Source organism: Stegostoma tigrinum, chromosome 13, assembly GCF_030684315.1.
Source record: "Stegostoma tigrinum isolate sSteTig4 chromosome 13, sSteTig4.hap1, whole genome shotgun sequence".
Lineage (NCBI taxonomy): Eukaryota > Metazoa > Chordata > Chondrichthyes > Orectolobiformes > Stegostomatidae > Stegostoma > Stegostoma tigrinum.
Genome location: NC_081366.1, coordinates 38062649 through 38075620, shown reverse-complemented (window position 1 = coordinate 38075620; position 12972 = coordinate 38062649). Strand labels below are relative to the sequence as shown.

The window sequence follows — 12972 nt, the reverse complement described above, 5'->3', positions numbered from 1 at the left end:
AGGCTAGTAGCTGGTTGTGTTTGGATCTTTGTAGACTTCATTTCAGAACTTTCTAACTAAAAGGTTTTAGTTAATCCTGTGTTTTTAAATAAAAATGACAATATGCTCATTGTCCTGAAATATTAAACTCTAGAATGTATTATAAGTTTTGCTCCAAGTTGCATCTTGACATTTGTTTTCTAAAAAGGTCAAGTCTTTTTTGGAAGAAGCAGGCAAGTCACTGAATTCTTTGCTTTCTACTTATCAATTGCCCTCAATATTGTTATTTATTTGAGGAGCTTGCAGGAAATCGAATATCAGTTCTTTGGAATGCAGTCTGATGTATAATTAAATGCTCAGTCCATGCAACAAGATGTTCCAAAACTAATTTGGACTGCAGTTTGAAACTGAAGTGGCTCTAATGCTGTTAATATTATCAGCATTTTGAAGAACAAGCCAGGCCTCTGATATCTGGGATTTTGTCTTCCATGAGAATCCAAAAGTTAGCATACATCATGATTTTGCAAAAGAACTTTTGAGGTGTTGTACCCAGTCATCTGGAAATCCAGTTTCAAACTGCAAGGCACAATAATTGTTTACACAAAGGTAGACATTAGTTATGAGTAGCAACTATTGGGCCTTCTCATTAATAGAGACAAATGGCAAATCATTTTGGAGCCTTGTGCTCTTATAATAAATATCAAAGGTGTAGGAGCAAGACTAGGCCATTCAGTCTATCAGGCCTCTTCTGTCAGTTAATATCGTGACTAATCTTATCTTGCACCCTTTTGTTGTTCAAATTATGTTTCTCAATTATTTGGATGAACCCATTAAAATCCAGATGTTGGGTTGAGAGGTATGCTGAATCATGTAGACCGATACATAATGATGCATTTTGTTGCCAAATGTTCATACATTACTTCAAGGTTACTTGCTTTATGCCTCAGTGTAGGGTAAAGCCCTGGAGTTAGTTGGTCTTGCAAAGCCATAAAAGAAGTTAGGTTTCAAGATGTTCAGGTCATAAAATATAAAATTGAGTCTTGAATGGCCTGGATTTTTCTTTGTAGCAGGCTTCACAGCAATTTTTGAGCAAATTAGATTAATTGTCCAGCAGAATATTCTGTGCCTAGCACCCTCTGTAAGAGTCTGTTCAAATCAGAAGTTTAAATGTACAGTTGCTCAAGAAAAGCTAGGCTATTAAATATATAGACATAATGGGAACTGCAGATGCTGGAGAATGTGAGATAACAAAATGTGGAGCTAGATGACCTTTTCTCATGAAGGGTCTAGGCCCGAAACGTCAGCTTGTGTGCTCCTAAGATGCTGCTTGGCCTGCTGTGTTCATCCAGCTCCACACTTTATCTCTAAATATATAGCTGTGAGTAGTTATTCAAATGAGCCCTCGGTAACCATACATACCCTACTGCACCCCTCTCGGATCAGTTAGACTCCTTTGGATCCTGACAGTGTTCTCGTCCTCTGACCCTCTGGCTCATTCCATGTGATGTCAGCATTCCAGCAGAAGTACTGAAAACGTTTGCCGAAATTCCTGTGCTTCGAGCAATGCTGTTTCAATACAGCCATGGTATTGGCATGTTCCTGACAACATGTAAAATGGCTCACGGATGTTCTATCTGCAAGAAAAGCATGAAAAATTCAATGTAGCTCATTGCTCATTGATCATCAGTGTGAATGAAGGCATTATGAATCATGCGAGCAAGCTCGTATTGCTTAATGTTAACCTGTGCACTGATGCTCTGTTTATGTTCCACTAGAGTCCCTCTGCTTCTGATTTCTTTACAGCCTTTGTTCAAGCAGGACCGAAAGAGCTAAACTCCATAGAGATGAAGTAAGACCACCCTTAACTCAAAGCTGCGTGTAACAGTTTGTGCATCAGTGACCCCAAGGAAAGTCGGAGGGAATCTCTTCCTACTGGTTGTAGTCATGTCTAGCATGTAGGAAAACAGTTATGGTTGATGGTCAGTCATCTCCGCTTCACATCTCTGTAATGTTCCTTAGAGTATCGTAGGCCCAATCATCATCTGTTGCTTCACCAACAAACTTTCCTTCGGGGGAGGGGGAATATGTTGAACCCTTCCAATAATTAAACCAGAACACAAACCCCAATCTGTTGGTGACTGGAGTAGAGGTTTCCTTTGAATAATTACACTGAAACACCCAGGGAAGTTTGCCTTTCCCCTCGTAATCTGTTAAGAGTAGTTAAAAGAAAGAAAATCTCTGATCTAGAAAATTCTGCTTTCTCCTTCACTCCACAAATGCCTTTTTTCAACTGATTCTGCTGTCTGGGATGTTTTTCATGCAATTGCTTCTGTGAGGACTCTAAGCCAGAAATGCCATGGTACCTTTTTAAGGATAGATAGTGGCTTCTCTAATCCGTAGATGACTGAGAGAGCCAATTTCACTCTGTCTCCTGGCAAGTAAGTTTGCCTGGCACTCGTGGCAAGAATGACCACTTCCAATGAGAGAATCTATCATTGTTCCTTGATATTCAGTAGCATTATCATTGTTGAATTCCCCGCTAACAACAACCTAGGAGTTAGCATCCTGATGAACCATGTAAAGACTGTAGCTACAAAACCAGGTCAGGCTTTGGAAATATTGCGGCAAATGATTCTTAGACTGATTCGCAACCTGTCTGATCCACCATCTACAAGGCACATGTCAGGAATGTGATGGAAAGCCATATTTGCCAGAATGAAAGCTATGTTACAGTTCATCAGCATACTGGGTAGAGTTGCCCAATAGACTGGTACACCATTGAACCTCTTCAACATTTGCTCCCCTCACCACAGTGTACCACGTGTAAAATGCAGTTCAGCACTCCACCCTAGCACCTTGCAAACCCACCACCTAGATAAGGACAAGGACAGCCGATACAGGTAAGTATTGTCACCATAACTTTCCTTCTAAGCTATTCATTTTCCTGACTTGGAGCTAAATTTCTTCCAAGTTTCTTCTGGTCACTGGGTCACAACAGTGAGACTCCCTCCTAAATGGCACTGTTGATGTTTCCAGACCACATTGGTCTGCAGCAGTTGAAATGGCAGCTCGCCACCATGTTCACAACTGCAATTTGAATCATCACTTACAGTCTACCCCATCAGTGGCACCCATATCCCAAAGTCTCAACAGATTTTGAGGCCCTCTTGTTGAGTTGCAAAGCAATCTAAAGTTTATTTCCTCTTTTTTCTCTCATATTTCTTTGTCATCTCCTTTTCCTTACTCTTCCCTACCCTCACCTCCTCCATCCCTTTTTCTTTCACTGCCTGCCGCAGTGCATAGAATAAATGTATTACATGTGTGGGTTTGTCAGTAGGCAAATGTAGAAACAATGTAGAATTTGTCATTGAGCTGTAATATGTCTTAAGTAATAAAACAGGATCAAATTAGGCCTAGAGAAGTTAGGCTTTTAATTAATTTTATGGTTGTGCTAACCACTTCAGAAGGTTACAGAACTAAATGGCGGAATGATTTGGGTCTTGTGGACAATACCACTGTACAGTGGGTGAGATTTGGAAAAATCTGCAGTGACAAATGACTTGTGGTAGGGTTTAGGTGCTGAGGACGTTGCAGCAGGGATTCCTGGAGGAATCTTGATACCCCGGCTGATCATGAAACAGTGGGAGATTTTGACAGATTGTCGCCCAAATCCTGATGTGATTCAGCCAGATTTGATACTGATTTTGTCTGGTATTTTGAGATGGTGCACATTCTGTTGTGTAGTAACTGACTCCTGGTCTAACTTGGCAAATTCTCTGCTAGGTTGTGACTTTAATATGAATTGTTTCATTAACTGTCCAGGTAGCCTGCTGTGCTGCTGCCCACCAAACCACTACAGAAGAATTTTAAAAAATCTTTGTGCACGTCAGTTTTATGTGATGCTTGACTGGGAAGACTTAGTTAACTTAGGGAAGGTCATTTTTGCAGAAAAAGAGGTTTTGTATATGAGGTGCTTTATACACTTTACAAAAAGAATACACATGGATTCTAGGTTCCAGCATAATGGAATCTTTCATCTCATATCTGAGGAAATGATTCTGTTTCAAATTAAAAAATAAATCAACATGTTAAAATTTGGGAAAATCTGTCATTTTCCTTATTCTGTATTTGTTTCTGTTGTTCTTGTGAATAAATTACTCATAACAGGATTTAGTAAATTTACATTTTGGATGATTTATTCCAGAGTTTACTACTTAGGTAATTAGGAGGAAGGAATAAAGAAAGATACATTGGGAATTTAGTAATACTGATGTACATTTCTGATTATTTTATATTGTGAGACCTATATTTTTCCTTAGACCAGATGAACCTCTGAATCTTTTGAAATCTCAAGGCAAACCAGATTTTTTAAAAAACCATTATCCATTCCCAACACTATTTGAATTTGCCTATGGGAGAGGTGCAACATATAACAATTACCGTATGTGTTCTGAGCTTTAAAACAAAAACCGTGTCCATTTACTTAATATACTTTCTTCAGAATTTGGGTATAATTGGATTTTATTGTTACGTTTTTCTCTATTGTAATGTTGAAAGAGGCAGTACTTCATTTTTCTTTAATATTGAAAAAGCAACTTTAATCTTTGAAGTTGGCCCATCAGTTCTCAAACAAAATCACTGATATTTTTTTATAAACCTGATTTTCTCAAATTTGCAATGAACAATGATCATCTTTAATGGCCTGGTATGTGATTGATATAAGTTGGTTTAAATTAAGTTTTTAAACTATTTTGTATTTGTAATCCATGATACTTTTGTGAACATTGGACTTGTTTTAAATCTGGTAAACCAGTTTGAAAATCTTTTTCTTTTTCTGAATCATCTGTCAAGTCCTCAATACTAAGTAATCAAAAACAAATGAGAAGTAGTTTAACTGAAAATGGAAGATTTGGCCTTGGAGCAATTTGCATTTCAGATGGAGGAGGCTTTCAGTCTTGAATTGCGGTGCGAGATTGGAGCACAGATGCTATGATGTCTTCTCAAACATAAAAACAGAATAACACATTAAGGTAGGATTGGAGAGTTGAATGCTTCAAAACTGGCAGAACTCATACACCTGTGCTGTTCCCAAGCCAGCCCCAATGTGGATTTCTATTCTTCAACTGTCCCAATAGTGAAAGTGCAATAACTTGTTTCTCTGAAAGGTCAGAATCAGATTCTTGCCTTGGTCTTTCAGATTTAGCACATTCTTTTGCACTACATATTTTCTGAAGTAAGGAGTTTAGGTCAAATATGTGAAGTCATTCTACTTATTTTTTTTCTTTTTCCCTCTCCTCCTGAAGATTCAGAATGGGAAGAGATATATGGTATGTGTATATTTATGGTCTGTTTGCCCATTGCCTTGATTTTTGTGTTTGCTGTTTGTGTGAAGGTGGTTTTACAGTTTTCTTTTGCCCCAAGTGCATTCATTTTCTGTTGCATGTTCTGTGGCATTCAAAACAGTATGCGAAGTACATTACAAGTCTAAATTCAAGAATTATAAAAAAAGTCACTAGTAGCATGTGCTTTTACAATCAAGCTATTTTAAAGTTTTGAGGTAACATCTCTTTTCTGTCATTTTAAAATGAATATAAATTCCTTCATTTAAGTTCCTTTTGTAAATATCAACTTGATTCACAATAAATATTGGTCAGTGGCAGAATTGTTTTGACTTCTTGGATGAATGATTTCCGATTATATTTAAGGAGGCTCTATGACATTGCATAATACACACTGTTTTGGTGTACCATGATGTTTGGAAGCACCTGACTTGATATAAAATGCATGTTACTTTTAGTTGAACGACAATCTTGTTCGCTTGATGCAATTATGTTAAGAACTTGCTTTGGAGGAAAGAAATAAGTGTTGGAGTTCAAGGTTTTATCGTATGTCGCATGTTTTGACTTCTTTAAATAGTAGAATTTTTCGATGACTTATGCAGATACTTTGCTCTGAGCTTGAGCTTGTTAGGGGCATTAAAAGCCTATAGTATTTCAAAATGTAATTGTTTCTGTGACATGGTGGAGTGGATATAAATAATGCTGCCTGAAGTATATCTTCATGGAAGAGCTGTTTAAATTAGTCACATGACGGCTGCAGCATGTCTGTTTAACATGCAAATTGAGTGCAAATGCTTTAATTTATTTTTCTCCTTGTCTGCTCCCATCTAAATTGTTTCATTTTATCTTTTACCTTCTAACGTTTGGCGTTGTTCGGGATTTATCCTGGAGATTTTCTGATGCTTGTGTGCAATGAGTAAAGCTAGGTGCACCATTTAATACAATTGATAAAATAGTCGTGTCCCCCCCCCCCCCCCCCCCCCCACCCCAGTCAGCTATAGTTTAGCGTTACTGACCTTACTTAGTTTTTGTTTGTAAAGAATGGGAGCTTCAAATCCTCGGTGACTGTCGCCTGTGTAAGTCAGTTTGTATAATGCAAATTGACATGAGATGTTCGGCTAATTTGAATTGAACATTACCTCAGACAAGGAATGCAGATTTGAGGCTGGATAGCTCTGATGCCAGGCTGTAAGTACATTGCTGAAAACTTAACTTGGTAGTTGCTAAATGCTGATATAAGGGAAACAGCATTCCAGGATTTGGTTAATATTTTCATCATAAACGATCACACGGTGTTGTGAAGACACTGGATGCTTTTGGGAGGTACCGTTCGTAGAGCAGTGTTTTAAGTGGCTGTTCAATTAGAAGCCTCCTAGTTACCATTTATAAATAGCCAAATTTATTTAGTCGACAAGTGGACTTTGTTGTTTCTTTTGATCTATGTTGACCTCTGGTTAGTTATGTACCTGTCTCTAAAAAATTGCTTTCAGTCCAAAGGTTACAGTGTAAGCTCTCGGAAGCCTGCATTGCTTTTGTTTTCTTTACAATGTGTTTGGTTGCAGTATTTGTTATCATTAGTGAGGTCATTTTTTCGGGATTAATTCCATCACACGTCCTCATTCCTGGTCCTTTCTCTTCAGTGACAATTGAAGAAGACTGGTCTCTTTCGACATTGGCAGTTTCATGAAAACCTGCAGCCATAACCTGTTGCCCTGCTTACTTTGTGTTATACCTTCCTTTTGTGAAACTAAATGAACCTGCAAAAGGGCTCAGTGGAAACACCTGGTGAAAATGGAAGTTCAAGATGATCTGTGAACTGAAATCAAATTTACTTGTTATATGTTAGGATTTTATCGGCTGTCTTCTGTAGATCCAAGTTTATGTTTGGTTAAACCTTCAATTTTAATCCTGTTTCTGCCTTTCAGAAATTAAATAGAAATAAAACAATCGGCACAGTGCAAGTTCACAATGTAATACATTCTAATTGCACTATGTCTTGCTCCCTTGAAACAAAAATCCTGAAATAATGGTTAGTATCTCTCATTTCTTGGCGCTTTACACGGTGTATGTTGGCTACAGTCTTTCACTATTTTATAACAGAGACTACACTTTATAGCACTTTTTCTTAGTTGTAGTAACGTAGGAAACATGCATACTGTTTTTCTTTCACCATTATAGGGATTGGAACATAACCATCTGTCTGCAATCTTCCATTAGTTATGAAACTATTTCTATTACAGAGGGCAGCATCTGGCTCTTTGTGAAGTTGTTCAATCACTCATGTTTTTTTTTCTTGTTGTACACCCATAGTCCGATAGATTGGTTGTTTCTTTCAAGTGCTTGTCAGGTTTCCCATTTTTATCACCCTTGTGAGCAACAAAATCTAGATCGTAGCTATTCGCTATATATCAAAAGAAATTTCTCCTTTTATGCCCTCTCCCCATCTTTTACTTTGAATCTTTGTTAGTGCAATGACCAAGGAACAATTAATGGGAACAGCTTTGTCCTTTCCATCTTTATCCAAATCTACCATTTTCTCTGTCAAACATGCTTTAAATCAGTTTATCTCCAAGAACAAGCCCATCTTTACCAACCTAATTTTGGTCCCAGAAGTGGGACAGTTCAGGCACAACCTGATAAATCTCCTCTGCACCTTGCTGTCCTTCCTAAAGTGTAGTGACCAGAATTAGATGAGACCTGAGGTGTGAGTTAATAAAGTTATGCAGTTTCTACATAAATCTCAATAGCTTTTATTCTCTGTATCTGTGAATCTCAAGACCTGAAATACCTATGTGCTTTGTTCAGCCCTCTCTCAATATGTTCTGCTACCTTCAAAGATCAATATGCGTGCAACCTGCAGTCCTTCTGTCCCTGCATGCACAGACTATGCCTGAAATCTGTGTCTCAAATGTTAATTTTGAGAGCGTGCTGGTAGATAAAGCATGAAATCAACTGTAGAATTTTCAGTTTAGAGGCATAGAATGCAAACTTGGAAGTAGACTTTAATTTATATTTAAAAGGACTGAGCTCAGAGCAAAAGGTGCAGTTTTGAGTCCACCCTTTGAGGAAGATTATTAATCTGAAGTAGATATGACAAAATAACACCGACCATGGGGCACCTCTAATTATAAAGGAGATTTTCATTGTGGGTTTTTTTCCATTGAAGCAGAGAAAGCCCCTGAGTTAGATTTTCTTTAAAATATTAAGTTTTGGTGAAGAGGAAAATCTGTTTGTTTGATACTTGAGAGGGTGCTCTTGGTTATTGAGTTTTGTAAAGTGATTTGATAATGGTTTTAAAAGAAGTGTCTTGCATGATTTGTAATTTTTGTGGTCATGTACACTTCCACTGCTGCTGATGGCTTGTTGTGTCTCCTGGAAACCCAGTTTTGTGCACTTAGCATGATGGTAACATTGTAAAATTTTTGCCTGACATCTATGGAGCTAGGAATGTGGCGATTCATCAAGTATTGAGGAACATCGAGGTCCACATAATAAACGTAAAAACATTCAGTAATAGAAATGTAATGTGGGTTACACAAGTCACTGTAAAACTATATTTACAGCATTAATTACTTAAATAATGCAGCTTTGCCTTAAAGCTTACTGGCAGAGAGCCTTCTCACATGCACCTTTAACTGACTGCTTGGACATTAGGCCACAATATTTGAGGAAAAATTGCATCAAAATTGAATTAACTGTTGATCTCTTATGTGGCCATTCAGTTGAACAACAAGTATATTTGCATTGAGGTAAATTAAAAGTTGTTATAATTAGACAGAATAATTCAGCAAACTTCCTGTATTTGAAGTATATAATTTCTGCCAGTTCTGAGTTCACTGGCTTAGATGGTGCCAGTTAAAACAAAGTTTACTATACTACATAACACACAATTAACCTGGTGTGGTATTGAGACTTTTGTCTGTGTAATGCCAGTGCAGTCGTCATTTTGCTAGGTTAAGACAAAGGCACCTCTCATAGTGTTGACTACTACTTCGAATAAATTGCTTTTCTGTGGTTCCTTTGGCACTCGATGCTGACTCAGTCCTGCAGCCGTGTCCTTGAAGATTTAATCAGCATTCTTGATACTGAGGCGATTACTACTTTCAAGATAAAAGTTTATAAATATTTGGAGCAGAAGAGTAATATTATGATCGGGAGCAAGAGTGATTGATTTGGCAAAGAACAAGAAGTGTGGTCCATGTGGCTGCTGTTTGGTTGTATAGTATAGTTCCATAGGTCAATGTGAGCTTGAGAGAATGTAAAATGTGACTTTATTTGAGAGATGTGGGTGCTGATAGGCTAGCATTTCTTGGCCGTCGTTGACTTTACTCGTAAGATGCTGTCTATTTGGTCAAGATATTTCCCCTTAGTGCAATTTTTGAATGTCACCCAGTAATGAAGGATCATGGTTTAAGTTCCAAGTAAGGGTGGTGTTCCTAGATAATAGAAGTTGCAGGTTACGGATGCTCGGTGAAGACATCCAGCACTTTGTTTCGGGCAGGTTGTTGATGCTACACACTGGATCTGTGCTGAACCATTGGCTGGCGTGTCAATGAAGTAAACGTTTTTACTTCAGATGGTATTGAAGCTGTGTTGGAGTCACAACTGCTGGCAAGTAGACAGTTCTCCATTGTACTGCAACAGTTACAGGTTTGAAAGGTGATGCCAGAAGAACCTTGGTGAATTACTGCAGTGTATGTTGTAGATGATACACACTGCTGTTGCCGGCAGTGAATGTTATTTCCCTAAACAACATTAGTGAGCCAGATGAATTTTCGCAACAATTGGTTAAGTATTCATCAGTAGGCAAGCTTTCCAATTCCAGATTTGACTTGAGCTTTGTAGATAGTGGACAATTTCGCGGTGACGGGGGGAGGGTTGGAAAGTGAGTTATTTACTGTGGGATTCTTAGCCTTTGACTTCCTGTTGTAGCTACAGCTAGTCTAATTCAAGACTCGGTTAACACTGTCATCCTTTGCTCAATTTGCAAGTTGAACTGTTTTGGAGCTTCACCAGGTTGACATCTCAGTTTTAGCTAAGCCTGTTCTTGGTACTGATCAAGCCCTCCTGCACTCTTCTTTGAATTGTGTAGAACAGATATTACTTGCCACACAGATTCAAGGCTAATTATTGCCCAGATATTACGTTATCTATCTTGACTGCTGCCATATCCGAGAAGTCAGCAATAATCCTGATCATCATGTAGTTATCTAAAAATGAAGTACTGTTGATGCTGGAGATATGAAATTACAAGAAGAAACATAATTGACTTAGTGTTCCAAACTGAGGATTGGTGAATAAGTACCACATAATAGAACTATTAGAGCTATCTTCCATTACAATGCTGATTGAAAATAAATCAGTGGACTGATAATAGATTCAGTTGTATTGTCCTTTTTTGGTGAAAGAACATTTCCTGGGAAACTTCCATTTTCTCTGGTGGATGGAAATCTGATTTATTGTCTAGGTAGGGAGGTGATTGATTGAGAGGTGCACTTGCCTGTATTTTTACCATATACTATGATGCATCACGTGATCTGGAATCATAGTTAAGGCCTCTAGGGCCACTCCCTAATGAGAGTGTACAACTGTGCTAGAAACCGTCATGGGCCTATCCAGAAAGTGGGACAAGATGCCTCTACAGATGGGGATTTTTTTGGGCTGTTGACCTAGAGGCATGATTTGGTGAATATGACTTGATGGTTGCTGTGGAAAAAGGTACTTGGACTGTGTTTGAGACAATTTGCCCAATTCTGGCACAAATCACTAGATGTTAGGGTTGTTCGGAATTATTGTGTTTCTGGAATTCTAAATCTGATGCCTGTGTAGATATTCAATGTTCTAACTGACTTTATTCTCACTATCATTTGTCCTAGTGGTTTGGCACAGCTCACTGTCTTGGTAGGCTTTTTCAGAGGACGGTTAAAAATCAACCAACTTCTGTTGTAGATCTCAACCCACCAGTTCCACAACCAGGATTTTGCTTTAAGGATAATAAAATGTGAGGCTGGATGAACACAGCAGGCCAAGCAGCATCTCAGGAGCACAAAAGCTGACGTTTCGGGCCTAGACCCTTCTTCAGAGAGGGGGATGGGGTGAGGGTTCTGGAATAAATAGGGAGAGAGGGGGAGGCGGACCGAAGATGGAGAGAAAAGAAGATAGGAAACGCTCCACCTATCTTCTTTTCTCTCCATCTTCGGTCCGCCTCCCCCTCTCTCCCTATTTATTCCAGAACCCTCACCCCATCCCCCTCTCTGAAGAAGGGTCTAGGCCCGAAACGTCAGCTTTTGTGCTCCTGAGATGCTGCTTGGCCTGCTGTGTTCATCCAGCCTCACATTTTATTATCTTGGATTCTCCAGCATCTGCAGTTCCCATTATCTTTGCTTTAAGGATATGGGATAGGCCATTGTGGACTGAGATGAGAAATTTTTTCACCCAGTGAATGGTGAGCTTTTGGAATTCTCTGCTATAGTTTGTAGTTGAGGTCAAAACATTGAATGTTTTCAAGAAGGAGCTTGATTTATAGTTCTTGGGGCTGAAGGAGTCAAAGGGTGTGGGAAGAAAGCAGGAAAAGCATGATGGGTTGGATGATTCAACTTTGTTATTTTGAATGGTGGAGCAGTACGTTGCGGAATCAACCCGGGAGCAGGCTACTCTGGAATTGGTACTGTGTAATGAGGAGAGATTAATTGACATCGCAGTTAAGGATCCTCTAGGGAGTAGTGATCATAGTATAACTGAATTCAAAATTCATTTTGGAGATGAGACTGTGCAGTCCCACAGTAGTGTTCTGGAATTAAATAAAGGAAATTATATAGGCATGAGGACAGATTGGGTAGGAAGGCTAAAAGGTAAGGCAATGGATGAGCAGTGGCAGTTGTTTAAAGAGCTGCTTAACTCTTCCCAACTGAAATATATCCCCGTGAGGAAGAAAGATGGTAAGGTGGGTGAAAAAAAATCCATGGCTAAACAACAAGGTCAAGGACAATATTGCAAAGGCCAGTGGCAGGCTGGAGAATTGGGAAATTTTCAAACATAAAGGGATACTAAAAAATTAATTTTAAAAAAAAGCAAAGGTAAATTGCGAAAGAAAGCTATCACAAAATATCAAAAAGGATAGCAAAGATTTCTGTAGATATATAAAAGGTAAGAAAGTTGCTAAGGTGAATGTTGCTCCCTTGGAAGATGAAACCGGAGAGTTAATAGTGGGGAATGCTGAAATAGCAGAGATGCTCAATCAGTACTTTGTCTCAGCCTTCGTGGTGGAGGACAAGAGTACCATTCCTACTGGAAAATGTAAGTCGGAGGCAATAGAAAAGATGGAACTTAGAATGGTCAACATTGCTATGGAAAAGGTAATCAGTAAGTTGTTGAGATTGAGGCCAGACAAGTCCTCGGTGTCTGATGGCCTACACTCGAGGGCATTAAAGAAAGTGGTGGTGGAGATGGTGGAACCATTGGTTACAATATCCCAAAATTCCCTGGACACGGCAAAGATTCCAGTGGATTGGAAAAATGCCAATGTAATTCCCTTATTGCCTCCCTCCCTTTTTGAATATGTGGGAAATTACAGACCAGTTAGTTTTAAGATCGGTTGTTGGCCAAGTGTTAGAATAAGTTATTTAAGGAAGCAGTGTTGGGACATGTAGAAAGT

At 38.8% G+C, this 12972-nt stretch overlaps 1 protein-coding gene across 13 annotated transcripts in view; it reads left to right on the top strand.

Moving 5' to 3' along the window:
- ankhd1 (ankyrin repeat and KH domain containing 1) overlaps window positions 1-12972 on the top strand; it is a 152622-nt gene that overhangs the window by 48004 nt on the left and 91646 nt on the right. For 7 of the 13 annotated variants that reach the window (XM_048543064.1, XM_048543070.1, XM_048543061.1 and 4 more), the window contains exon 3: window positions 5283-5306. The exons of the other annotated variants lie outside the window; for them this stretch is intronic. In XM_048543064.1, the coding sequence (XP_048399021.1) occupies window positions 5283-5306 (24 nt within the window). The remainder of the gene's footprint in view (window positions 1-5282; window positions 5307-12972) is intronic. 13 annotated transcript variants of the gene reach the window in all.